This window comes from Leopardus geoffroyi, chromosome B1, assembly GCF_018350155.1.
Source record: "Leopardus geoffroyi isolate Oge1 chromosome B1, O.geoffroyi_Oge1_pat1.0, whole genome shotgun sequence".
NCBI classification, from domain to species: domain Eukaryota; kingdom Metazoa; phylum Chordata; class Mammalia; order Carnivora; family Felidae; genus Leopardus; species Leopardus geoffroyi.
This window is the reverse complement of record NC_059327.1, coordinates 143,959,084-143,986,964: the sequence shown is the minus strand read 5'-3', so window position 1 is coordinate 143,986,964 and position 27,881 is coordinate 143,959,084. Positions and strand designations below refer to the sequence as shown.

Here is a 27,881-nt window from a genome sequence, read left to right as displayed (position 1 = left end):
GATAGAAAAAAGAGAAAGAGAGAAAGTGAGAAAGAGAGCAGTTTCAGGTCTGATATATTCAAATTTGGTCTGGGGGCGCCTGGGTGGCGCAGTCGGTTAAGCGTCCGACTTCAGCCAGGTCACGATCTTGCGGTCTGTGAGTTCGAGCCCCGCGTCAGGCTCTGGGCTGATGGCTCAGAGCCTGGAGCCTGTTTCCGATTCTGTGTCTCCCTCTCTCTCTGCCCCTCCCCCGTTCATGCTCTGTCTCTCTCTGTCCCAAAAATAAATAAACGTTGAAAAAAAAAAATTAAAAAAAAAAAAAATTTGGTCTGGACACTTCCTGTCAAACACTGAAGCTGCCAAAGTTGACTCCGAGAGCCCCCCTCACCAGGCCAGTACAATTTGATCATTAAACTTCAAGATTTTCACAACTATCTCCAGTGACCTGGGGCATCTTTGAGGAAGGTCACAGAATTTCTTCCAAATAAAACCAAAAGCGAACTCAGAAAGTGAACAAGAGAAGTGGTTTTAGAAGCTACTTTCTAATTCTGGGTGGGCAGAAAATTGTCTTTTATTCTAAAGTAACATAGAACAATTTTCTCATCTACCACATCTTCCTATCTAAGAAATCTGAGGCAAAGGCACCAAACTATTTCCAAATGCAACAACTTGCAGAGAGAGACTGACCAGGGCTCTGTGTCCCCTGAAATCTATTCAAACATGCCCAGGGAAGGGAGACCAACACAGCACTCAACACACACAACGGAACCTATCTGACATTAGGAACCTTTTGCTGAGACAAAGCACAGTAGGCTGAAAATATTACAGCATGATGGCAGGCTGAAGAAACCAATCTGATTTCTTTTTCCTCTGTGGCGGCTCAAATGACAAACTAAAAAAACACTCCAAGATTACTATTTAGACTTAAGGCAATTTAAAAAGCGAGGTCTTAACCAAAAAGCCTATACCTGGCATTCAAAAAAACACTTAACAGTTTTTTGGATGGACTAAAAGAGCTAAATTGTCTACATAAAATCTGTACAGCAAGGACCTGTTTTCAGCAGGTAAGCCTATATACAAGTAAGAATCTCTTACTCTTGTAACATTGTCCTGTTTTAAGAGAAAATGTTAACTCCCATGCCCTGCAGAGTCCTCTATGACCCCAGAGAAGCAGGGACCTATCTCTACTAGAGAACTATTTACACTGCGCTATAAATACACATACAACACACATCGGCCCCCTCCTATGTCCCAAATAGGCTGTGAATGCCTTCTGTGAGGGGTTATGGCTCATTCATTTTTATATCTACAATGACAATTAGTAGGCACAAAACATTTTTTTTTTTTTTTTGCATGAATGCCAAATGGAAATGAGTTTACAACACCACCACTACTGTTTACATTTCAAACATTCCCACCATTCCCTATCTCCAAAACAATAATGCCAAGTTGCTACCAAGTTTACTGTGTTTTTCACAATACAGTACTTTGGGACTTTTTAATGTAAACAATCATTCTTGATTAATTTTCAAAATAACGATACAAATGTAGCATTTTTCTTGGAATGGAAAACTTGCTTGGAGGTTACTTCATTCTTTTTCTCTTTTTCAAAAGTGCATCTCGTAGTGCCAGCTGGAACATAAGAAAAAATATCTAAACATGGGAACTCTTGGGTACCCCATTATACTAATTTGGTTATATGGAGATGTACAACAATGGACTCCTGTCAACAAATCCTCCTGAGATGATTAAGTGTGTGTGTGTGTTGGGTGTGTGACAGATACTATTTCACAAACTCTCAAGCACTATTCTTTGGTTCCTAGAAATTTTTAAGATGTCTTTTGAATTTCAACAAGGTATGTGTTTTTGTTTGTTTGCTTTGTTAAAGCATGTTTGGGGGGTGGAAGTTACTCTACATCTTAAATGTTCAAGCTTTTTGGATTTTATGATTTTAAGGTATTGACTCCTTGCCTTTATTTATATCTGGGTCTTGGAATGTCTTTGTAGACAGAAGAGATCGAGGATAGATACTGAAGGTAGAAAAATTAACAAGTTCATTTTAGCCTAACTTTCATGGCTGAGGAGGTATTTCTCAGACTCATCTGTCTTACAGTCTCATCTGTAAAATATAAAATATAAGATCACAGTACCTGCTCATATTGTTGCACACTGACTAACAGAGTTAAAAAATGGAAAGCTCTACAGTAAGAACTGTACATTAGCTAATGATGTTGTTGTAACCCAAGGTTACACGGACTTAATTCTGCTCATTAAACTTTGTAATAAAGCACAGGCTACTCGCTATTCTCACACGTATCTCAGTTTCCTTCTCCCTTCAAATGCCATCATTTGAAAAGTATATTCTCCCTCCTCTTCCTTTACCTTTCCTAAGGCTTCACTGGAAGATCCATCCTCCCCTCTTTCTCTGCCATGTGCTTCACCTGCCTTTTCTAGTCTCACCTCTTTTTTACATATTCTATGAGAATATTCTAAAAATTTACAGGAAGACCTCATGTACACTTTCAAGCCATGTAAGAAAGACCCTTTTATTTAGAATAAAATATCACCAAGGGACAGAAGGGGTATGAAATGTGATGCTCCATTCCCAGAGGAAGCTTGGGTATGTAAGATAATAGAATATACATATTGGTCTCTGCCCCTGGTTCCTGGCATAGAGCTCCTCAAACTTTGGTAATTTCCTAAGTGATAAGAGCATCTCGTTTTAATATTTGTTTTTGACCCTCTCCCTGACACACAGCTCCCCAAACCCCTGTAAGTTCCTAAGTGATAAGAGCCCTAGGAGCATCTTTTGTTCTAATGAGGCAACTAGGTGGGCTTCTGGATGGGGGCTGGTCCAAGAAAGACCAAGCCATGATTAGAAACTTGGAATTTTCAGGGCTCCTGGGTGGCTCAGTCAGGTAAGCAGCCAACTGCAGCTTGGGTCATGGTCTTGTAGTTTCGTGAGTTTGAGCCCCGCATCGGGCTCTGTGCTGACAGCTCAGAGCCTGGAGCCTGCTTGGATTCTGTGTCTCCCTCTCTCTCTGCCCCTTTCCCAGTAATGCTCTGTCTTCTTTAAAAAATAAATAAACATTAAAAAAAAAAAATATCTTGGCATTTTCAGCAATCCCTGCCCCCCAACATACAAACTTCTCCAGAGAAGAGAAAGAAGCTAGGTACAGAATGAATAATCGATCATACCTATGTGGTGAAGCCTTCAAAAAAAAAACCCTGTAGTGTGAGGTTCTGACAGCTTCCAGGCTGGCGAACACATTCACACCAGGAGGGAGATGTACCCCAACTCCACAGGGACAGAAGCTTCTGCATTTGGGGCCCTCCCAGACCCTGCCCTATGTATCTCTTCATCTGGCTATTCATCTGTATCCTTTATCATATACTTTAATAAACTGGTAAACTTAAGTAATGGTTTTCCTGAGTCCTGAAAGCAGCTGTAGCAAATTAATCAAACCAAGGAGGAGGTGACTAGTCAGAAACACTGGGCTTGAGACTGGTTTCTGAAGTGTGTGCATGTATGTATGTATGCATGCATGAGGTGGGGGAGGAACACTTGGGGAGGTGGCGAGTATAGTCTCATGGGGCTGAGCCCTTAACCTGTGGGATCTGACACTATTTCTAGGAAAACAATGTCAGAATTGAGTTAAATTGTAGGACACTAGCCAGTACTGCAGAGAACTGCTTGTGTGGGGGAAAAAAATCACCACATATTTGGTGACCATAAATGTTAGAAGTGTTCTGTGTGAGTAGAAAAAAAACGCACACAAAAGGTAAACTGAACTGAGCTTTTCTATTTTAGGGTCACAGGTCAGTTTTGGAGATGCTCTAAAGTTGCACTGCCCAATACAGTAACCCCTAACTGCATGTGGCTTTTGGACATTTGAAAAATAGCCAGTCCAAACTGAGATGTGCCACAAGTGTTAAAACACACACTGGATATCAATTAGTTCAAAAACAAGAAGGTATAGTATCTCACTCATAATTTTCATATTGATTACATACTGAAATGGTACTATTTCAGATATATTAGGTTAAATAAGATCTATTACTAAAATTAATTTCACCTTTTTCTTTTTTACTTTTTTATTTTAAAATTATACATGTGGTCTGTATTGAATTTCTATTGGGCAGTGCTGGTCTAGAGTGAAGGAGAGAATAAGAAAATTAGGAACCTAGAGTTAAGTTTTATAACAGAGAGACCTTGAAGAAAATATAGAGCAAGGACACATAAACAGAAATTCAGATTAATTTTTGGTTCCAAATGGCAAGAAAACGGGAGAACAAGGAAAAAACATTATTGAACCAACAAGTGCATATGTCCAATGAACTCTTAAATAAAAAATTTTTTAGTCTTTGAGAGAGGAGCTTCATGACTCAAGAGGTGCTGGCAAGGAACAAAACAAGGCTTCCAAATCATGCCAAAAAAGGCTCAGTAAAACAACAGAGGAAGTAAGAAGCAGGGGAACACTGTCACAAAATGTAGCAAGGTCACAAAAACTGCATAATGAAAGAAGGAACAAACCATGGTGCAACTCAGTGATTCTATTTCCTCCACCCTCAAATCTTACAAAGGTCTGATGAAGGATAAGCTAATGGACTGAATCAATTCAACCATGAAATTAAATTGAATTGGCAAAATTCAGGTATTTATAATCTGAAACTGCACCTTTCTTTTCACCTTGATTTCAACAACCTCTATTCAAAATGCTGGCACTTTTTTATCTACATGATGTTGTTGGACATAGTTTAGAACTAGAAAGATTAAATAAGCAGATAGGTAGATTTTAAATGACACCTTAATTCAGTTACTACTGCCTGGGTGGCCGCACAAATGAAACACTGCCCTGGAAAGCTGGCCATTAACATGTCGGTCTGGCACAGTCATCTTTGGCTAGCAACTTAGGAACACTTGTTTCGTCCTAACTTGATTTCCTGGTGATCCTTCAGAATATATTTAAAATATACTCTGGTACACCCTCCGTAGAGAAAGAGACGAAAACATGAATTTGTTTTATTATAGCAAATAAAATAAGCAAGGCAACTGAGTCACACAGGACTACATATAAAAGACCACAAATGGATAAAATGAAATCCCCAAAACCTGTAAACATAAAAGTTTTGCAAAAGGGCACGTTAGGAAGGATCTTGATATTATGTTTCACAGATGCAATGTCAAGAATTTTAGCATAGGGATGATCTTATGGGCCATCTAGCTTCCACTCCTGCAGTTACAGAGGAGGAAAATAGACTCTCCTTTGGTCACACAGCTGAATCTCCGCCAAGTCAGGTGTAGGATTTACATGCCCTGACCACTTGTCACCTCTCCATGTTCTCTAATAATGCTCCCCATTAATCCTAACACAAGGTCCTAAAAGGCACAACTCTGTTTTGAGTAAAGAAGTGTTGAAATGACAACAGTATTCTAACCAATCAAGCTTCAAGTTGAACTCACCTGCTTTTCTCGGAAGGAACGCTTGTTCTTTGACCGGACATTATGGCTATACCGCATCATCATGAAGTTCTTCTGTTTTTTCTTCTCTTTATTTGTGGAACTAGAAAATGGGTTCATTTTGGTTTTCTTCCTCACAAATTCTTTTCGGTCTGTCTTCCCAGCCTATTAGCATACACAAAAAAACACTTCAAGAGTTATCTAATCCACATATGTGTCTCCTCCTTGCCAGGCACTCTCCTGGGTGCCAAGGACAAAAAAGATTGATGTAACTCAGTCCTTGCTCTCCAGTGACTCAGTCCAGGGGAGAAATGACCATTATATATTGTAATGGGGCAAGGGAAGCTCAGTAGAAGAAAAGGTCATAATTCAGCTGGTCAGGTCAGAGAAGCTTCCTAGAAAGGAGACGGGTAAACTGTTTATTATAGGATCAAGGCATTCATGGTGGGAGAAAGGAGGGGAAGGATAGAGCATTTCAGGAAGGAGGGATAGAATACGAAAAGGTGGGGAAGAAAGAACATGGATTTTTAAACTTATCTAATCAGGTTTCAGTACAAATGGGATGAATGCACAGGGTGACGTGGAACCAGTATGGGATGGTGCCTAAAACAAATGTACAGAAAAGAAAGCGGAAATAGTAGGCAGTAGGAAATGTTGGAAATGTGCAATCATAGCCACAGCACTTGCCGGAGGCTTTTCATTAGTGACTATTAAACATTCCCCTGCTTTCCTAATAGCTTGGATGCCTCCCAGATACCAGAACACGTACTATTGCCTTTCTGTGTTCTACATCTTGTTTTTGATGGTGGTTACATGGTTATCTAGTTGTTAAAACTCATCTAACAGAACACCAAATATCTGTGCATTTTACTCTACGTTAATTATACCTTTATTTAAAACATCAAAATAAAACACTGCCGTTCTGTGGTTATTCACTTTATTTAATTTTTCAGCTTCTTTGCTTTTTGTTTGAAGGGAACGACATGCCTCACTTACCATTGCCGTTGCTAGTCTTGTCTCCTTGTCAGACTTTGGTTTTTTATGAAGGCGTTCAATGTCCCGAAGAGAAAGTAACTCACCCCTGAGGTGAAGAACAAATACGATATGAAACAAGGGTGGAACTCCTTTCCCTAACACTTTCATCGTCACATGAGCTGACTGAAGAAGACTTGGTGTATGTGTCGTTTTACCTGGGCTCCTCATCACTATCTATTTCAATGTGTTTCCTCTTTTGGGCCTTCCCTGGTGCAGCGTCAAGTTCTTTCCTCATTTGGGCCATGCGGATTTTCTGGAAGTCTTCCTGAGTTAAAACTCGGCTAGTGCTAACGGCCGCAGCTTTGGCTCTCCGCTCGTCCATGGGCATGTTGTTGAGCTTCTTGGACTTGAAAACACACAACAAAGGTTTAAAGAGCTACTAGCTCAAGTGAGAGCTTAGAACCCCAACAAGGCCCACCATGAATTAGGTGTTAATAAACATCCAAGTGACGTACTTGCACAAGGTAATTTTAGGACTTACGATTTCTTGCTGTTCTTCATCAGAAGAGTGGTGCACATCAACCCACTCACCATTGGCATCTGCCTCCTCACTGAGACTGGTGGTCTCCCACCCATCTGTGTGAGAAGCAGCACACTGTTAGTACTCAGGGGGAGTTGAAATAAATCAAGCAAAAGTAAGATAATCAAAGTCAGTGGAGCTCTACTGACCAAGAATCAAGCAATATTTATTGTTAAATAAGCCACATCAATTTAATTACTTTATGGAATGCATAATAAACATTGACCATGATCTACCATGAGCTAAAATCTTATAATCATTTACCTCTCACAACTCAACAGAAGAGGAACAGACCATACAAGTTACCTGCCCCGAGCCACACTGCTAGAAAACGCAGTCTACGATGAAATGAAAATCATGTCTAACTGTAGAGTCCATGATCTTTCCACCAAACCATGTCCATCAAAATTGCACCTGTACATTTATCTTGGCCACACAGCAAGTATCTGACAACTCATCTAAGCATATATATACATGTTTTTAGAAACTAGTGAGCAACAATCATTCAGACAACTGAAGTCATAGATTCTGGATGTGAAGGAACCTGGTAGGTACCTCAATGAAGAGATATTAGTTCTTAATGGAGTCACAGTAAGCTTTCAAAATCACAGACACTTGCAATTTTTCAGTTGTTCCCCATTAGAGTGTCTCAGCTCTTTGGTATAGCATATGTACAACCACACCCGATAAGACCCTAATTCTATGTCTAGTCTGGTATCTTACTATATCCCACCCTGTATCCTACATTAATAATAGTTTCCTAAATACTTCAGGCTTTGCTCATGCAGAGCTATTTACGAAAAGCCTTCAAGAGCAGGGACCATATCATTCTTCTTCATATTGACAGTGGCTAGCTCACAAGTAACGCTTTAAAAAGTTTTAATAGGGGTGCCTGGGTGGCGCAGTCGGTTGGGCGTCCAACTTCAGCCAGGTCACGATCTCGCGGTCCGGTCCGTGAGTTCGAGCCCCGCGTCGGGCTCTGGGCTGATGGCTCAGAGCCTGGAGCCTGTTTCCGATTCTGTGTCTCCCTCTCTCTCTGCCCCTCCCCCATTCATGCTCTGTCTCTCTCTGTCCCAAAAATAAATAAACGTTGAAAAAAAAAAAAAATTTTTTTTTAAAGTTTTAATATAACAAATGAACTAACAGGAAGAAGATAGGACTCTAGCAACCAAGGTAATAAACACTAACTCTGGAAATTAAGTATTCTTCAAAAAGTTCACCAAGTGTTCTCCTTCACCAAGGAGTCTTGGAGGACTGTTTATGACTAACCTTCATTATTTTTTTCTAGGCAAAAACCCAAAAGCCATTATCATTCCCAAGTGCCCCGCATGATCTTGATAAGGAGCAGCTTCCCTGGAGGACATGAACAGACATCTATACTACAATGTAAGTTTCCTAAGTGTAGGAACGATGGATGCCCTTTGATCCCCAATGCTTGTAACAGTGCTTAGCACACAGTCCTTGCTCAATAAATATCTGCTGAATGAGTGTTCAATCAACATAAAGATTTCAAGGTCAATACAGTACAGGAGTGATTTTATCCTGGAAAATGGTAAAATGAAAATGAACCTTCATCGTTTTCAGCATTCTCTTCTTTTTCAACTTCTAGAACTTCTGCTCCTGGAATGTAATCTTTAGCATCTAATTCTCCATATTCTTGCACTCTTGCTTCTATGGAGGCCTCTGTAGGCTTACCCTAAAGGAAAGGAAATTGTTTTTAATAAGGTTCTTAGAAGGGCACTCAGGTGGCTTAATCATTTAAGTGTCTGACTCTTAATTTCCGCTCAGGTCATGATCTCACGGTTGTCAGATTGAGTTCCATGTTGGGTTCTGCACTGACTGCACAAGGCCTGCTTGGGCTTCTCTCTCTCTCTCTCTCTCTCTCTCTCTGCCCTTCTACGCATACACGCTCTCTCTCAAAATAAATAAATAAACTTAAAAAATATATATATATTTAAAAAAAGAGTCAGCATCAAAGAGCACATGCCAACTACAAAATATTTGAGACAATGGTATTCAATCAATTGTATTCTGAGCTTAAAGAATACAATTAACCAATACTCATAGCCGAAGCATCACAAACACTAAAACTCATCCTGTAGGAAATTATTCTCCCCTTCTAAGACCCTGACCTTTAGATCAACATATGCATATTTCACCTACCCGGAATTTCTTTTGCAACATCTGAGGATTCAGTGTTCGGAAGAGCTGAATCAAAGTTCTAGCAGACATCATCACATCTGTAAAATAACACCTTTAATTAGAAACTCCAGAGCGGGGTGGCTCAGTCGGTTAAGCATCCGACTCTTAATTTAGGCTTAGGTCATGATCTCATGACTCACAGACTGAGTCCTATGTCAGTGCAGAGCCTGCTTGAGATTCTCTCTCCCTCTCTCTCTGCCCTCCCCCACTCACGTGTGAGCGCATGTGCTCTCTCTCAAAAATAAATAATCATTTTTTAAAAAAGAAAAGAAAAGAAACTCCAGAGCAAAGAGGCTACTGAGAAAAAAGAGTCACTTGATATTTGATCTACAGAGAATAACATGCAACTTACTCTTATCTTTGTGTGTTTTATACTGAGCCAGATCTTGGAGAAGTTCTTCAGTCATGGCTAGAGGACATCGAGCTGTTATCTCTTTTATAGCATTGATTCTAGAAAAGGAAAATGAATTTAAAAAACCCAAACAGCAATCACAGATGGGTCAGTCTAAGGTTTCCTAAAAAAGACCAAATCAAAGGTACAGAAGTTGGGTTTTATAGGGCTTCTAGGGCCAACCGTACATTGAAAACATACCCACTTCCTGCAGGCACGTTCTACATACCCTACTGTCATGACCTCCCCAGAGTTCTTGTCGGTGACAAAATTGTTGGCCACAGTCATGAGCAAGGACTGAATGATCTGAATCGGGGAAAAAAGGAAAGATGAGAGCTGATAAAATGTCTCCACCAACTCAAACACTTGAGGATTAAGGGACAACAGACGATTCACAGTGAAAAACCAGCCTTCCATCTTTGTTTTGGGAGTAGGAAGGAATCAAGACTGAGGAAGACAGATAAAAGTATGTTGGGTTTCAGGCTTCTTGGTTATCCTCAGATTAAATTTTGCTCCCCTTGCATATTATTTTCCAATATGGATTTAAAAAATTGTTTTGACCCAGGACAATTCAATGCTATTTTAATCAAAGAAAGGAATGATCAGCTTTGAAAATATTCACTATAAATTTACCGATAACTCTTGATCTCCCAAGATTTGGCAATTAAAGTGAGAATTCTCAACAACTTCTCTAAAACTTTGCTTTTCTATAGTAAAAATGTTTTTTCAGTTTCTATAACTAAACCTCTGTATCTATCTCCTTAAGAGTTAGTGTCTCTTCTTCTCACTTTGAAGAAAAGTGACACAGGGGAGCAGTAATCTCTGTGGGAATAGCCACCATGATATACTTAATAGTGGCACTGCTATGCAGACAGAAATAAGGTTTAAGAGTTCTCACCTCTGGGGGTACTAAGTGATGAGATGCTTGGGCAGCAAACAGAAGAATCTTTGTTACCTCTAAAAATGTAAGAGATCAGAAAGATCATAGTCAGTTTATTGCTCTGCCTCTCAGGGCTAAGAGCAAACATGGGAAGCATATTCTGGCCCTTAATCCTACTGCTAAATCTAGCTGGAACGCCCAACCCTCAGGTGTCTGCATGGCTCACTCTTTCACTTCCGTCAGGTCCCTGCTCAACTGCTGCCTTATCAAAATGTCTTTCCTGACATAATCTAACTAGAATCTACCCCAGTGCTCCCTATCATCTTAACTCTGCTTTCTTTTTACTCAAAAGACTTATCTTCACTTGGACACTGGACACATAGTACTCTCTGGATCTCCCTCTAGAATGCAAGCTCTACAAAGGTGAGGGCACTCTTTCATGCTCACTGTGAAATTCTGAGTGTCTAACTCAGTGCCCAGATTAGAAATCACTAAATGAATGAATGACTACGAACATAAATACATACACACACTCTCTTTGAAAGGGGCAGGCAGTATAAATTAGGCAAAAGAAAGAAGTGAGGTGAATCCTAATTTGCCATTTATTTGCCTGTTTTTTTTTTTTATTTCTATACCTTGCAGGATTGAAGTGAGGATCTGATGAGATGCTGTATGTAAAGCACTTTGCACAGTGCGTGGCACTGCACTGAGCTTGGCTCAGGTTAGATGTTTAACAAATGCTGACTTCCTTCTTATCTTGGTTTAAGTTTAAAGGCAGAACAACCATCTCTTCTTTCCTGCTCTTATGTTGTTTTTATGTGCACATACACGAGAGCAATGATAAAGATAGAATCCTGATATCTATTACAAAGTTACAGTAGAAGGTCAGATTTCTTTTTTCACAATTTTCTACCTGAGTATTCATGGTATTACAAAAAGACTTGCTTTAAGAATCCAGTTTTTTGTTTTCCAAAAATAACCTTGTTAAGTTGATGAGAACAATTAACCCACAGCAGATTGTGAGAAAGAAAACATAAGGGTTTCTCTCTCCTTCTCTGAAACACACTCCTAATTCTTTAATAATTACAGAACAAAAGACTGGGATGGCTACTCTAAACCCAAGGCCACCAAAGAAAAATGGCAAGTGGGAGGCTTACCTCTTTGGTGGGGCTGCAGAAATCTTTGCACAAAGGGATAGAAGTTGAAGAGAAAAAGCTGCAGAAAGAATGCACTGACTTTAATATTTACGTAACTGCAGCTGTAGAGTTTCATTTCTCCCTAACACAATTTTATCATCACGTTCAACTAACTGGGGATCATTTTTTACTTTTGATTTTCCTCAACAAGCATTCATGCCCCAAGACGATTTGATGTGCTGTATTACCCAAGGAAAGGGAGCCTATGCTGCTATCCTCATTATATCAAGAAAGAAGAAAGTATATGCAGAATAAACCAGAGGAGGGGAAAAGTCAACCCAATGTAACATTCTTCTACTTTTAAAACTGGTGTGGCTGCAGAACAAATTTTTCTTAAGTCTTCAAAGATAAAAAGGATTACCAGAAGGAAAAGCAATGATATTAAGGCTTCAAAGTAAGGGATAAAAGAGTAATTCAAATCTGAATAGCGCCTGGTATAATTTCATCACCCAAACCCTATAGTTCTCATTTTATTACTGGACACCAGTCCAATCACACTGGAGGAATTACTCTGAGATCTATATTTTAGGGAGAAAGCACTAGCACTCTGGAGTCTACCTAAATAAAAGTGACAGGATCTAGTTATTAAAGCAACTGTATTCTTTTTTTAAAAACAGCAGTACAGTTCACAAGCAATATTATATTAGTTTCAGGTGTACAACATAGTGATTTGACATTTAAATATATGACAACATGTTCACCAAACCAGCTGTAATCTTGAACTTCAGGAAGAGAAACTATGGAGATGGACTGCTCTTTCTCAAAGTTCATCATATCAGAATAAATTAATTAATTTTTTCTATTTAGCCACAGAGCAAAACCAAGACCGGACAAGTAACAAGGAAAATTTAGGTTCAATATAAAAATGGACGCTCAATTACAGTCAGTTGTGAAACTCTAGTTATCATTTCTAACAAACCATGCTTAAGTTACACATCACTTCTGCTTTCTGATCAAGCTCAAATTCAGGTCTGACAGGAAATTTCTGCACAAACATAACATAAATTGACCTGGTAATCCTGCTGTTGGACTACAGGTCATGGGGAAAAAGCATTCTATTCACTAAAATGTTAAGTCTTAGGAAACGGGAACAAGTGCTTTCATTCATGGGTACTTTCATCTTTAACAATGTATGTCGACACTGCTAGATTTTCAGTAAACCTGTTTTACTTTTTTTTCCTTAAAAAAAAAAACTTTTTGAAGAAAGTAACACATCCCATGATGTAGAGAGCAGTACATCTCAAGAGCAAAATGATAGGCAACAACCTCAATGGCCATTTCTTCAGTGGTCTAACTTTTTGGAAATCTCTCCTTTTCTACAACAGCAGTCTATGAGTATGTGTGAAGTTTCCATGTGTATACCATATGTATGTATGTGTGTATGTGTATATATGTATATAATGTGTGTGTACACATATATGTGTGCATATGTATATATGTGTGTATGTATGTGTGTGTATAGATCTACACACACAATATATGTGTGTGTATGTGTATAGATACACACACACAATACCACCAAGGAGCTCCTGTAATTTAATTCAGTATGAAATAAATGACAAGAGAATTCAACTCTGCAAACATGACAACCTCCTTACCAGAGTGGTCTGAAAGTCAGGAAAGCTATAAAGAGGTAAACAAACTGCAAAATGTAGTAATAATCAATAAAAATATCCAGTTTACGTTGGCTCAGAAAAATGTATATGCAAAACAAATAAATAGTAGAAACATAGAACACAAAACAGTCTGTCCATAAACTGAATATATGTACAATTTAACATCCGTACTTACTGATAAGAAAACAAAATGATAAAAACAGCTATTTTCAGAGTGAAAGATTTTATTCTTCTGTAAATTATATGGGTTTAAGTGGTTTTAAGAGATAAAAGTAAGCCACAGTTCTACCTTAATGGCTTTCCTTTTACCATGAATGATTCTACTTCTAATATTCACCAAAATGAGAAACATAATGGAATGCAAACCTCGTGAATTCCCACCAATCTGGAGATGAGGTTCATGAGCATCATTTTCACCTCAAACCTCTCCTTAGAGCTCTCTAGCTGCTTTAGTAGTTTTTCTGCAAAATCTGGAAAGGAGAGTATCAGAGAAGTCCACTGTAAGTCCACAGTCTATACAACATTGTCTAACAGGTGTAGAGAAAGGTAGCGGTTAGATCAGTGACTGGTACAGTTGAACCTGAGAACACTCTGCTAAACCAGGATGGTAAGAACAGCAGCATGACGGAAGGTGAAGAGATTCACACACAGGTGAATATACTGTCAATGGTGCTCAAAGTCAAGTCTTAAGTCCCCCAAATTTTAGCATCAACATCGTGAATGACTGTTTGGAGCTCCACTTAACAGTTCGCTAGAGCGTGCCTCCCAAAGCGTGGTCTGCAGACCAGCAGTAGTGGGTCCACCTGGTAGCTTGCTAGAAACACAGAATCTCAGGCCCCACCCTAGACCTACTAAATCAGAATCTGCACCAACAAAAGACTATCAATTTTTCATTTAGTCAAGTACAATGTCCTAGCGCTATGTTGTTGTCAAAGACATGAAGCAAAGAGCTATTCTTCCACATTGGTTATACCCAACCAGTAACAACCAAACAATTACTGATTGTCTAGTAAGTGCCAGGGATCTTATATTCCCTGGTAACAGGCAGAGATAAGGCCAAAAAGGAACTTGGGAAGTCATAATTATAATACCTTGGGGATCATGAATCAAATGAATAGCTGAAAAGTTAAACACCTCTGGTTTTTTCTTCTTTTTTTGTTTCTGCAATAAAGTGAGAGGAAAAACATTTACATTACATCAGACTATTGGGGGCGGGGAACCCACAACAAATCTGTTCCAAAAACCTTTCTTTCAACTGGAACAAAAGGTGGTTTTTATCTTTTAACATTAAACCTCAGGAATGTTCCAGCATATAGCACCTGTTAAGACTTAAAGGAATTTAGAAATATAAACAAAAAAACACAGAAGGGCCAAATTAATGAGTTTTCAGAATGACCAAATATAACAAAATTTAAAATGTATTTTATTTGTGTACTCTCCTGAGAAGGTAAGTTTAGCAAAAATACCCTAATATAGGTCATCTTGCTTAGGACAAGTGAAAAGTGAATTTAAGCAAATTAATTTATTCAAGGTATAGATTTTGCTAGAGTTGAAAACATTTAGTCACCTAAAAAACTAGTACTTAAAAATTCATCACACATTTCTAAGTCTTTCAGAAATGCTATTTCTTCATTTCAAATTCTTAACAGCTTCCACTAAAAACCCCATATTCTATAGTCTAATCACTCCTACCACATTTTCCAGGTATGAGTCTCACCTTGAGCACTTTCATAGCCTTTTCCAACCTTTTCTTGTTTTTGGAACTTTTTTTCCCTGTGGCATATTGCACTAGCAGGTCTCTTGCTGTTGGTCCTTCATCCTGAAGAAGAGACTACTTTGTAAACAAGGAAAATCTGCACAGAAGCAAATGGTAAACCTTTCAAAGACTTCTGTGTACTTATGCTCTGCAACCACTATAAAAAATGAGCATGACTTAAAATTCAATAAAAAGTATCTGCTCATGTGTACAAACAGGTACATATAAAGATTTTCACTGCAACACTTATTTTTGCTTTTATATTTTGCTTTCAATTTTATCAAAGTATAGAATACAACTTTGTTTTTAATTGAAAGAAATTGGAAATAATATCATGAGGAAAATGCTTAAGCTATAATACATTCATATTCTGAAATATGTGAAGGTTAAAACAATGAGGTAGATCTGTATGTACTTAGAAGATCTAAATGCATCAGTATATCTATATATATGACACAAAGAAAGCAGTTGCAGAGTAATATATATGTTATTTATGTATATTTCAAAGACCTAATATATACATAAGACAATACACACACATCCGTATATAAATACACAGGAAACAGGATGGTTATCTGTGAAGATGGAACTAGGAAGTGGAAATAAGACAAGGTTAAGAAAACTTTTATTGTATCTAGAATATCTGAAATCTTTTACAATAAGAATATATTGTTCATACATTACTTAATAAAATAATAAAATGAATTAAAAGATCTTATTATAAATTCCAGTATTCTTATTACCAAAATGCTAAAATGGGAAAGGGTATTTTTTCTTAGAATTTCTCCTTTTTGATTTTAATAAAAAAATATTAAGTTTATTTATTCATTTTGAGAGAGCGAGTGAGTGTGCAACCAAGTGAGGGAGGGACAGAGAGGGAGAAAGAGAATCTTAAGCAGCCTCCACTCTGTTAATGCAGAGCCCAATGTGGGGCTGGAACTCACGAACCGTGAGATCATGATCTGAGCAAAAATCAAGAGTTGGACACTTAACTGACTGCACCACTCAGGCACCCCTAAAAAATATTTTTTAATAAAAAAATTTCATGACATCATAAATCTTGATTTTGCCTTTTAAAGATGCCATGATATTATTCCTCTCCTTCTCTGAATTCTCTATAATGTTGACATAATCTCAAAAAATATGCTGGCAGCAATTTCCATTCTAAGTTTATATAGTGAGATAAAGGTTAGCTTTGGAACTAAGAACAAGGCTGAATGAGTCTAACTTTTATTAGTTCTTTAGCCAATCTTAGTGAATGTAAGTGACAAATTCTAAACGATAAAATCTCAGCATGGCAGAACACAATAAAAGATAAAGGCGACATGTAAGTTTCTTTCTAACTTGAGCAGTCATGGATTTTATAATCTGTACTGAGAGCAAAAAATGAAATCTGATAGACTGTAAACCTAAGAAAGCATCTACTGTTGAACGTATAACCTCAGACTCTGAGTCGCTGTCCTGTTTCTCCTCTTCATCTTTCCCAAGGAAAAATGTCAAAGCAGCAACTAATATCTAAAGACCAATCAGAACAAAAGTCAGTGACTCACCCCAGCTTACAACAAAGAATACTTTTGTTTACACATTATTCATGCACAGAACTAGGATCTGAAGGAACAAAATCAGACTGGTGGGATATGGGCTCATTTTTCTCAATTAAAACAATGTTTTAATAATGCTATTTGTCCTAAAAATATAAATAATTTTTAAAAATCCAGGCTCTACATAGTTGTTATCTTTCAAGTAGATTGCCAAGAATTTATTTCTATATCCAGCCACCAACCCACCCCCCACCACCAAAAAAGTGACATTGTAGCCCTTCTAACAGAAAGTCTAACATATTCTTAAATTTCTTTCAGCTGTGCTTTAGCCCAACAAAAGAACAGTCAAGTATTATAGGATGAAACAAAATAAACACTAAGGCATCATTTAGTACAAAGCATTTAAAGAACTCCTAACTTTATTTGCCGCCTCTAAAGCACAGATGAACCAGGGAAGCAGCCCAAGCACAAAGAGAGCATTACTAAACACGAACTGCATGCCCTACGCTACCTCTTCCCCACATAGCCATCTCCTCCACTTTCCATCTGGAAATGACTACAGACACATACCTTAGTGACCTTAGAGAAACACGCGGTTGTTATCACATTGACAGTTTTGGCATCATTCCTGGGGTAAGACAAATGAAGGTTTTCAAAGTGAATTTTCATTCTACTGCATTTCATAGCATTGACAATGGCACAAAATAAACAATATATATTTCTTTCTTTTGTTTTTGAGAGAGAGATAGATCATGTGTGCAAACGCACGTAAGTGGGACAGGGACAGAGGGAAAGAGAGGGAGAATCTTAAGCCAGGGTCCATGCTCAACCCAGAGAATGATGGGTTCAATCCCGTGACCCTGGGATCATGACCTGAGACAAAATCAAGAGCTGGATGCATAACTGAGCCACTCAGGTGCCCCTAAACAATAAAATATATTTCTGACAGGTTAGAATCCACAGTTTAAATAGTCATGGGTTACAAAGGAAGAAAAAAAAAAGTCATAGATTGCTAAATGCTAAATAGTCAACCACAGGTGAACATTTAAACTTTAGCCCAGTCTCCTGTCAGAAAATTATGCAGCTATTTTTAAGATAGATTTTTTTTTTGAAGAATTTTTAATGACATAGGAACCTATTTAAGATAAGTGAAATAAAAAAATGAATACAGGGGCCTTGGTGGCTCAGTCAGTTAAGTGTCCAACTTCGGCTCAAGTCATGATCTCATGGTTCATAAGTTCGAGCCCCACGTCAGGCTCTGTGCTGACAGCTCAGAGCCTGGAGCCTGCTTCAGATTCTGTGTCTTTCCCGCTCTCTGCCTCTCCCCTGCTTGCACTCTAAGAAATAAAATGAAAACATTTAAAAAAAATTTAAAAAAAATGAATAAAAACTTATTAGTGTAGCAAAATTCCAACCATATTTAAAAATTTACATTAAAGAAAAGACAGGAGACAGTATCATAAACTGTTAACATTGATCATCTCTGGGTGGTGAAACTATCAAAAAATTAAAAAAAAAACCTTTCTAGCTTCTCCAATTTTTTTTTGTTGCAATGAATATTACTTTTATAGTAAAATAAAAATTAGCAAATAAGAAAAGCAAAAACCATGAATCAGGAGCAATGTATCAATAAACCAAAGTTTACAGAACATGGTATTTCATACAGAGGATAAAGTGACTTAAAAATTTTCAGAGTGGCAGAGTAGAAATAGCACAGATTTGAGAGTCTGACATCCAAGTTTTTTTTTTTTAATGTTTATTTATTTTGTGTGAGAGAGAGCAAGTGAGTGAGTACGGGGAAGGGGCAGAGAGAGGGAGAGCGAGAATCCCAAGCAGGCTCTGTGCTGTCAGTGCAGGGCCCAACATGGGGTTTGATCTCACAAACCATGAGATCATGACCTGAGTAGAAATCAAAAGTCAGACACTTAACTGACTGAGCCACCCAGGCACCCCCGATATCCAGGTTTTAATTTCAGCTCTGTCCTTGGCTAGCTACTAAGCTTAAACTCTATGAACTTTAGTTTCGTTACCTATAAAATGGGGATAATTCCAGATAAGCTGAATTATGTTATTCTAAAGGTTGAACAAGGTAACATGAGATATAGGTGCTCAAGAAATGGCAGCCAATGTTACTAGCTATTGGGATTGCTCTATATTTTTATTTCCAACTTAATTTATGACAGATATATTAAAGAGCTCAAGATCAAGAAAAATATTTGTGTATGTGCTCTGTAGTAATTCTAAATGAATATGAGTCTATTTCTCAAGAGACAATTACATATATATTACCAGATGTTTCTTCTGTAGAGTTCAATCATCACATCCAAAGATATCTTGGCTGCAGTTGCATTGCTATCTCTTAACATGGTATACATGAAATTCTGCAACACCTAAAGAAAATGAGGAGAAGGAAGACTCAATACACTGCTGGTACAATGCTGCAAACATGGGAAACAAAAGGGTACTTACTATGTTCACTTTATTGTTCTTGTGTTTTGCATTTATATTCTTGATATCAGTGACAATATGTGTGTATAAAGTCTGAGGAAAACAAAAACACATACACGTTAACCAACGTTTCTAGTCTTGCTCATGAGTAATTTGGAAAAAAGTACAAATATAGGGGAAAGTTTAATTTTATTCACTTTTCATTCTATAACAAGACACCATAAACAAAACAAAAAGCAACAGCTAAAATGTAAAAGAAAGTTGCCCTGAAAAGTAAACATGGAGTTACCATATAACCCAACAATTACACTCCTAGTTATATATCCAAGAAAAAATGAAAATATATTTCCACACCTATGTCCACACAAATATTCACAGCAGCAGCATCCACAATAACCAAAAAGTGGAAACAACCCAATAGTCCATTAACTGATGAATGGACAAACAGAATGTGGTATACTCACATAATGGAATAAATTTGGTAACAAAAAGGAATGAAGTACCGATAAATGCAACAGCACAGATGAACCTTGAAAGCATTATGCTGAGTGAAAGAAGCCATACACATATACTACATATTGTGTGATTCCATTCATATGAAATACCCGGAGTAGGTAAATCTGTAGAGACCGAAAGTAGACTGGTGGCTGCCTAGGCCTGACAGAGATGAGGAAATGGGAAGCTACTGCTAATGGGAGGAGTGTTTCTTTTTGAGGGGGGATAAAAATATTCTAAAATTGATTGTGTGATGGTTGCAAACTCTGCCAGTATACTAAAAATCATTGAACTGTACACTTTCAATAGATGAATTGTACGTGAATTATATCACAATAAAATTGTTATCTAAGAAAAGTAAAGTTGCTCCACTTACTTAGCCCCTAATGCATGCAAGATGATACTGGCAATACAAATATCACCGACACTTGGAAAAAATTTATTTATTTGAGAGAGCAAACAGCACAACCAGGAGAGAGGGGCAGAGGTAGAGACAGAATCTTAAGCAGGCTCCAAGCCCAGTGCAGAGTGCGCCACGGGGCTCAGGGTGCGCCTGGGATCGTGACCTGAGCCAAAATCAAGAGTCATTTGCTCGACCTACTGAGTCACCTAAGGGGCCCTCCAGTTAATAAAATGTAAACTTAAATTTTTCTTTCGTAAATTTCTTTCACAAACCTTCAGCTTCTAGGCTGGCTTATACAAGCAAATACTAGTCATAGGGAAATATTTATAACAAAAAAAAGTAGTGTTTTGGGAGATCTGTTGGGGGTTGTTACAGCTATGAGTGTCCAGTCCATGCTCTGATTTAGCTAGTCAGTTTAGTACAGTGGGAAAAGGCTTGGGTTCTGGAGCCATATTGCCTGGGTTTATACTCCTGCTTCCCCACTAACATGTCCCATGATTCTAGGATGTTACTCTCTCTTTGTGTGTTAGACTTTTCATCTGTAAAATAACAGTAATAATGAACCTTCTCTCATTTTGTAAGTAAACGAATATATAAGAAGCTCTGAATGGTAGCTGGCAAAAAGCAAGCACTCATTAAATGTTAGCTATTACCACCATATTGTATGCACACAAGCATCAATTTTTTTCCTATTAAAATTATTAACTATACCAAGAATTCACTCTATAAGTTTAATGTTACTGCAAGGGAAAATGTGGAGATATAAGGCGGGGGGAAGCAATTTTGCCCTTTACCTTTCGCAGAAGCTTATCATGGCAACGCAGAAGTTCAAAGAAGAGTTCTAGCAAACTTGATGGATTGATGAGATTCTTGTTTCTCAGCAAGATCAAAGCTTTGCAAAATGTCTAAGGAAGGAAAAGAAAACATACTATAAAATAATGATGATGAAATTAAAATGAGAAAATGGAGTACATATATCCCAAGAAAGTGTGATATCTTCTACTAACTAGGCACCATTTTGGGCATCAGAATAGTACAGTCAATAGTACAGTCTTTGCCCTCGCGCACCTTACACTGGGAGTGGGACAGACAAGCAAGGAAGCACCTAAACAGTTGTATCTTAGATAATGATACGTGTCATGAATAAAGTAAAACAGGGTAATATAACTGATACAGTGACTGACGGAGGGCTACTTAAGGAAGCGTCAAGATATGACAAACCCCTACGTGATCAATGAATGCACAGAAGTAAGAAAGGTGTGGTAACAAGAACAGAATAATCTGGAATCATCAACCTGATTTGTGACCTTACAAGGCGTTCCTTGGACGTATCATTAGTACCAAGAATTGCCCAACAGCACTTGCAGCACGGCTGCTTACCACCGACTTTCACGAGTACCCTTATCGCCCAAGGTTTGGTTTCTACCAACTGTTCTCCACTAATGGAATGAGTAATCCTTGGAGAATTGTTGATTCCAAGTCTTGGGGCAGGAAAAGCAGTAAAAAGGGGTTTGGAACTATTTCTGCCAGAATGTAAGGATGCTTTCAAAAATATCAGGGGCTTTGGTAAAAGGACTGAGAAGCTCCCACTGGCCAGGTGATAACAATTTGGACTAAAAATAATTAAGGCTTAAAAAAAAGAAATGAACAAAAGGCATAAAAAGGTTACAGTGTCAAAGAAAGATAAAAAAATCATTTTACTGATTTTATTAAGTGAAAGTTAATATACATAGATATTTTGTTTCTTCAATTAAGAAACACAGTCAGTTCTAGCTGTGTAAGCGGGAAAGAGTGAACAAAAACTTGGGAATGACTCAAAAAGTCCTGGGGAAGAAACAAACACACTAGGTAGTAAGTCCAGTAATTGATAAGGACTGGTGGTTATCACCATCACCGATTAAAATGAGGATCCACCATGGGGCGCCTGGGTGGCGCAGTCGGTTAAGCGTCCGACTTCAGCCAGGTCACGATCTCGCGGTCCGTGGGTTCGAGCCCCGCATCAGGCTCTGGGCTGATGGCTCAGAGCCTGGAGCCTGTTTCCGATTCTGTGTCTCCCTCTCTCTCTGCCCCTCCCCCGTTCATGCTCTGTCTCTCTCTGTCCCCCAAAAAATAAATAAAAACGTTGGAAAAAAAAAATTAAAAAAAAAAAATAATAAAAAATAAAATGAGGATCCACCAGTTTGTTCCAAATGATTCTTTTAAAGAGGAATGCTAATTACACAGACTCAATCCTTTGTGTCCTAGCAAAGGAAATCTCTATTATTTTTTAAGCCTATTAATCATCATAAGAAATGACCAAGAAACATACACACATTACTTATTTAACAACGCCTGCAGACCAGTTTAGTTGGTACTGTTAGACACACAAAACTTAAAGAAAATCTAATTATAGTACTTGGAAAGACACTAGGTCTCTATACTCAAAATCTCAAATCTGTATCATCTATAGGGACTCAAAAAGTTTCATGACATAAGTAAAAGTCTTTTGACTAATAGTTTGAGTTTGAAGTCTCTTGGGCTGTGCTGCCAGGTCCCACATCCCAAGTGAGAGTCATTCAGTTGGCAACCCAGAGCCTGAAACCTTGGCTTGTCTGAATGGTATTCTTTTTCTGTTGGGCCTAATCAAATTAATAAAATCCTAAAGAATTATAAAAATGGTAGAATTAGAAAAATCCTGGGAAAATGTAAGAGTAAGAAACAAGGCTGAATCTCTAGACTTAGCATTGTACAAGTTTTGGCAAAGGATATTAATATGCTTTGTGATCATAATATTTGTGTTAAGTTCTACCTGCTGTAGAGGTATCTGAAAAGCAGATGTATGAAATCTGAAAATGTGTTAGGCTGAGTTCCCTAGCAGCAGAGCCAGATTCATTGCAGTGATCTGTCCAGGGTATGCTCTCTTCTAGAAAGGAAGTAAAGGAAGCAGGACAGGGCAGAGAAAAGAAAAGCTGAGGAAGGATATGTCCTTGGCTGGAGACCAGCTTTAGTCCAATCACAGAGAAGCCCTGGAGCACAAACTGCAACATGAAGTTGGACCCACGTTGAGGGAAGAGCCAGGCTTTTGTATCTCTGGGTTAGTCAGGTACAACCTGTAGGCTGGGAGGGTAACCTCCCAGGTGCTAGGGCTCTCATTTAGCTGAAGACAAGACACCAGAGAGAGGGCAGCTGGGGGCCATCAGCGGCCAACATTCACCACCAGTGACGGAAATGGGAGCACTAGGCTGGTAAGGGGGAATCTCAGCCAGGACCCAATAACAACCACTACAGTGACAATGGCGTGAATGCTCCAACTGGCCAGTTAATGAATAAATTTATTAAATTCAGCATTACGGGAGTGCTCCTAATCAATTCCAGCTTGGCATTGCCCAGTTGGAACTGAATTTTACTCAAACTCTTCAAATTAAAAAATAAGTGAATCAATAAAGCATTGTAAAAAAGTTGTAATTAGGGCTCTTAATGCATTTGAGATTTGAATGACTAGAAGGAATGAACCATGTATTCAGAAGAGGGAAAAGAGCTTCCTGGCAGGGTTAGCATGCTGGAAGAACAGAAAGATCACAGAGAGGAGAGCAGCATTCTGCTACAGGAGACGAGGTCAAAAACCCTGGCAAGAAGCAGATCATGTAGGGACTTATAGGCCATGTTAATAAGTTTGAGTTTTACTCTAAGTATAAATGAGAAGCCACAGAAAGATTTTAAGGAATTCGTGACGCATTCTGATTTATGTTTTAAGAAGATGTTTAGCTGAGGCTGTTCTCATTTAAACACATAATACATGCACATATATACACAACACAATTTATCAAATCCAAATACTAGACCCACCATTCGAAGATCTGGATCCAAAACAGTGTGATTGTAGGAAAGAAGATCTTTCAGCTCTTGAGGAAAGTTACTTAGATGTTCTGGATAGCAGTGACCAATCTGTAACAAAGCAAAGGCTCTTCTGAAGTTTCTTTTTCTCTCCTACAATTCATATGCACATATTTATGATGTTCTGAAAAAGGAGAGTAAAAGGCTATGTTTCATAGAAGTAGCTAGTTACAAATCGTTTCTTTTTTATTCTACATGCTAATCTCTCTGACCTCTTTCATTGTTCTTGCAGTATTAGTAAAATATGTGTGATGTTGTTTAAAATCTGCTCTTATGATGAATTTGAAAAAAAAAAAACAGTCTGAAAGTTTTGCTTTGGTTGGTTCTGCAAAAAGCTCTAGTGAAATCTTCTAATTCAACTCAGGAAAAAAATAACATTTGTATGAAATGGAAACAAAAAAATATTTTTTTACATTAAGTTTCCATTCCTGAATGGAATAAGGTTGGGTACTACTGGAAAGATATTCTGCAAACTGTGACACAACTGGTCTTTGTTTTAGAAATTGTTTGTTTTCAGAATTATTATTATTTGTTTTCAGAAATTATTATCTTACCTGTGCCATAAACATCACCAGTTCTGCCAGTTCTTTGCTGGGTTTATTTGGTTGTAATTTGAAAATCTCCACATTGGATTTGTAGTGATTATACTGCTGTAGAAACTGTAGGAAAATAAGATATAAGCTAGTCACCTCCTATTATATGACTTTTTCAGTAAAAAATGAGAAATTACTTAGTACTAAGACATCTCTGATAGTGGCACAGAGAAAAAGACATGGCAAAGGTGTCCAGAAACATCTTTTCCTTATCTGCATTCTTCAAAATAAGATTCCAAAAAAACTGATACATCAAATTTTTCTAAAGACCCTTACCCTTATCATTAGAAATTTAGGTGGTATGGTGTAAAGAACATTAAAGCAAGAGTCAAAAACTCAGATTCTGGATCTATTCTGCCATTTATTATCCAAATGACCCTCACTACATTTTCTGTGCATATGAGCACTCACAGCAGCAGAAAAATATTGGGTCAGAAAGTGTAAATTATATCACAACTATACAACTCTGCCATCAAAATTACCATCTTCTTTTAAGGCACAAAAATAATGATAATAGCTTCCACTTACTCAGCAATTGCAATATGCCAAAGTCATTATGTGCATTTTCTCATTTAATTATGTTTAATTCTAACAACAACACAATCTAATGTTGGAACTTACCAGGACTCAGTTCCATGCCCTACATCTACTCATCATTCCTAGACCATAGCTTTAAATTGTGAGTGTATGAGAGCGACACTATGGATATTTCTTTATATTAGCAGTCCTTACTAGTCCAGTGAACTCCAAATCCATAACTCCAACTGCCTGACATCTGTTGTCTCGATCTCTAATAGACATCTTAAACCTAGCATGGTCAAAAAACATAACTCTTGATTTCCCCAAACAAAACTCTTAGGTCCCCAGCTTTCTCCAAGAGCAGGAATCAAGAAAAGGAACTACCGCCCCTCCATGCTTCAGATAAGACCCTACTCTCTTGACTCCATACCGCCGTTGTGACAGGAGTATGGAAAGAGCCCCAGAACTCGGTGGTGTGCTGCTGCTAAGATCTTTATCTCACTTCTCCCCCCTTCCTACCCGTGGCTCAGCCACTAATATATGCCTTAAGATGATGAGAACTAATATCATTACACCCTTTATGTTCATCAGTCACCACAAATATACAAGGCTCCCAGGACATCCCTTTTTCCCCTCTAGTCCCCAGACCAAGAACTCTTCGGTGGGGTCAGGGCATTATATATATATATATATATATATATATATATATATATATATATTTTTTTTTTTTTTTTTTTTTTTTTTTCAACGTTTATTTATTTTTGGGACAGAGAGAGACAGAGCATGAACGGGGGAGGGGCAGAGAGAGAGGGAAACACAGAATCGGAAACAGGCTCCAGGCTCTGAGCCATCAGCCCAGAGCCCGACACGGGGCTCGAACTCACGGACCGCGAGATCGTGACCTGGCTGAAGTCGGACGCTTAACCGACTGCGCCACCCAGGCGCCCCAGGGCATTATATTTTTTAAAGTAGCCCAGTCATTCTGATGCTCTATTGAAACCTGTTTCTGTCCTAACACACTGCTACCTCGTTTTCTTCCGCCCAGCATTGCTGAGCCAGTAGGTGTCCTCTCTGCTCCTCGATGCTACTTCCAGAGCACTGGCATCCCTCCAGACCAGTACCCTTTTCTGCACTTAACTGTCCCCACTGCCAGCTTTGAATCCTATGTCTGGAGGTCCATTTCCGGCTCTCAGAAACAGATGTTCGACCCAAGGCATTCTAACATACAATTCATCAAGTGTTACAGACTTCCTCAACTTAAGGGGTTTCTGAAAGGAAAAGGCTGATAAATCTGCAAGGAAGTTGGAGGTTGGGGGGCGGGGCTATCTGTCTCTCCACCTCTGTGAGGTTGGGAGATAACCCCCTTTTCTTTCCTCCCGAGGGACTCCTGTACCTAGCAGGAGAACTTTGGGCGAACCAGGATCCCAGCTCCACTCCACTCCTTCCCCCTGCTACTGTCTAAACCAGTCACACCCCGGTCTGTAGCGGCGCCGCGTCGCACTCCCACCTCCTCGATGTAGGCCGGCGGATCCCGCTTGATCAGATTCTGTAACTGCGGCAAGTTGCTGGGCAGCTTGTTATTGTTTCTGTTAGACATGCTGGCTGCTGACTGGATCCGCCAGGAGCAGTGTTAAGAAACCTCACACCGCCTGCCACCACCAACCGAATCAGCTACAGGTGGGAATCCTGCTTCCGAGTACGACCGGAAATAGCACATGGGACACTCGGTAGTCAGCGCCATCTTGGTTCTTAAAAAAAAAAAAAAAAAAAAAAAAAAAAAAAAAAAGCCAGACTACGGGAACCTCCGAGTGTCAAACTTACTCCCAGTCCCGAAATGCGCTGCAGTGGTTTACACGAGGTTTTTGGGGGGCGTGGAGGGGGGGCTGGGGGGGACGTTTTCCACCCTTGGCCAAACACTCCTACTTAACGTTTTGAAATAATATGAAATGCAAAGATTTTTTTTTTTTTTTTTACCACACATATTAGTTTATCTCGTCATTCTGACACTCCTATGAGACTGACACATGAGGATGAATCGTTTTTTAAATCCCACAGCCTAAAAAGCTTTTTCCTTTGGGAGTAGATAGCACTATCCTATTTTAGAGTTGCGGGGGTGGTGGGAAGGAGGGATGAGGAGAGACGCCTGGGTGGCTCAGTCGGTTGAGCCTCCGACTTTGGCTTAAGTCAGGATCCAAAGGCCGGTGAGTTAAGCCCCGCGTGGGGCTTTGTGCTGACAGCTCAGAGCCTGAAGCCTGCTTCGGATTTTGTCTCCCTCTCTTTGCCCCTCCCCTGCGCGCGCTCTGCCTCTCTCTCTCTCTCTCTCTCTCTCTCTCTCTCTCTCTCTCTCTCCAAATAAACATAAAAGAAGACTTAAAAAAAAAAAAAAGAGCAATGAGGAGCGTAAGTTATTTTTTTGGTATAACTTTAAATACTGTTTTTGTTTTGCTTTTGGTTGTTTCAACTCCCCCCTGACCTACACAAGGTAAAAGGGCAAGACCTGGATTAATTGTAACATGTTGATTGATTTTAAAATGCAAATTAATTTGTGAGGCGCCTGGGTGGCTCAGTCGGTTAAGCGTCCGACTTCAGCCAGGTCACGATCTCGCCGTCCGGGAGTTCGAGCCCCGCGACGGGCTCTGGGCTGATGGCTCAGAGCCTGGAGCCTGCTTCAGATTCTGTGTCTCCCTCTCTCTCTGCCCCTCCCCCGTTCATGCTCTGTCTCTCTCTGTCTCAAAAATGAATAAATGTTAAAAGAAAAAAATTTTTTAATGCAAATTAATTTGTATTTAAAGGACCACCTTTATAATCTTTATAAGTACTCTTCAGTCAGAGTTTTCAATTCAAATGCTGGTAATTCGAAGAGAATACATTTCTACAATTTCACTGTGTGCAAAGACAAAAAATGTGGTGAATGAATGAACAAGCTAGGCTGTTAATACAAATATACATGTGATCACTCACTCTGTGCCAGGC

The 27,881-nt window shown here is 38.8% G+C and overlaps 1 protein-coding gene across 1 annotated transcript; it reads right to left on the bottom strand.

Annotated features, from left to right (window-relative positions):
* Positions 1 to 1,297: 1,297 nt before the first annotated feature.
* On the bottom strand, positions 1,298 to 26,689 carry SDAD1 (SDA1 domain containing 1). Its single transcript, XM_045473718.1, has 22 exons — positions 26,416 to 26,689; positions 24,351 to 24,455; positions 23,749 to 23,847; positions 20,718 to 20,828; positions 19,047 to 19,118; positions 18,867 to 18,967; positions 17,148 to 17,205; positions 16,477 to 16,551; positions 14,998 to 15,099; positions 14,372 to 14,441; positions 13,647 to 13,750; positions 11,626 to 11,683; positions 10,487 to 10,545; positions 9,818 to 9,894; positions 9,550 to 9,647; positions 9,159 to 9,235; positions 8,565 to 8,691; positions 6,957 to 7,051; positions 6,631 to 6,821; positions 6,437 to 6,521; positions 5,444 to 5,605; positions 1,298 to 1,611 (listed from the first exon to the last, which is right to left on the bottom strand). The coding sequence occupies exons 1-22, from the start codon at positions 26,503 to 26,505 to the stop codon at positions 1,564 to 1,566; spliced, it is 2,064 nt and encodes a 687-aa protein (XP_045329674.1). The 5' UTR covers positions 26,506 to 26,689; the 3' UTR covers positions 1,298 to 1,563.
* Positions 26,690 to 27,881: the final 1,192 nt, after the last annotated feature.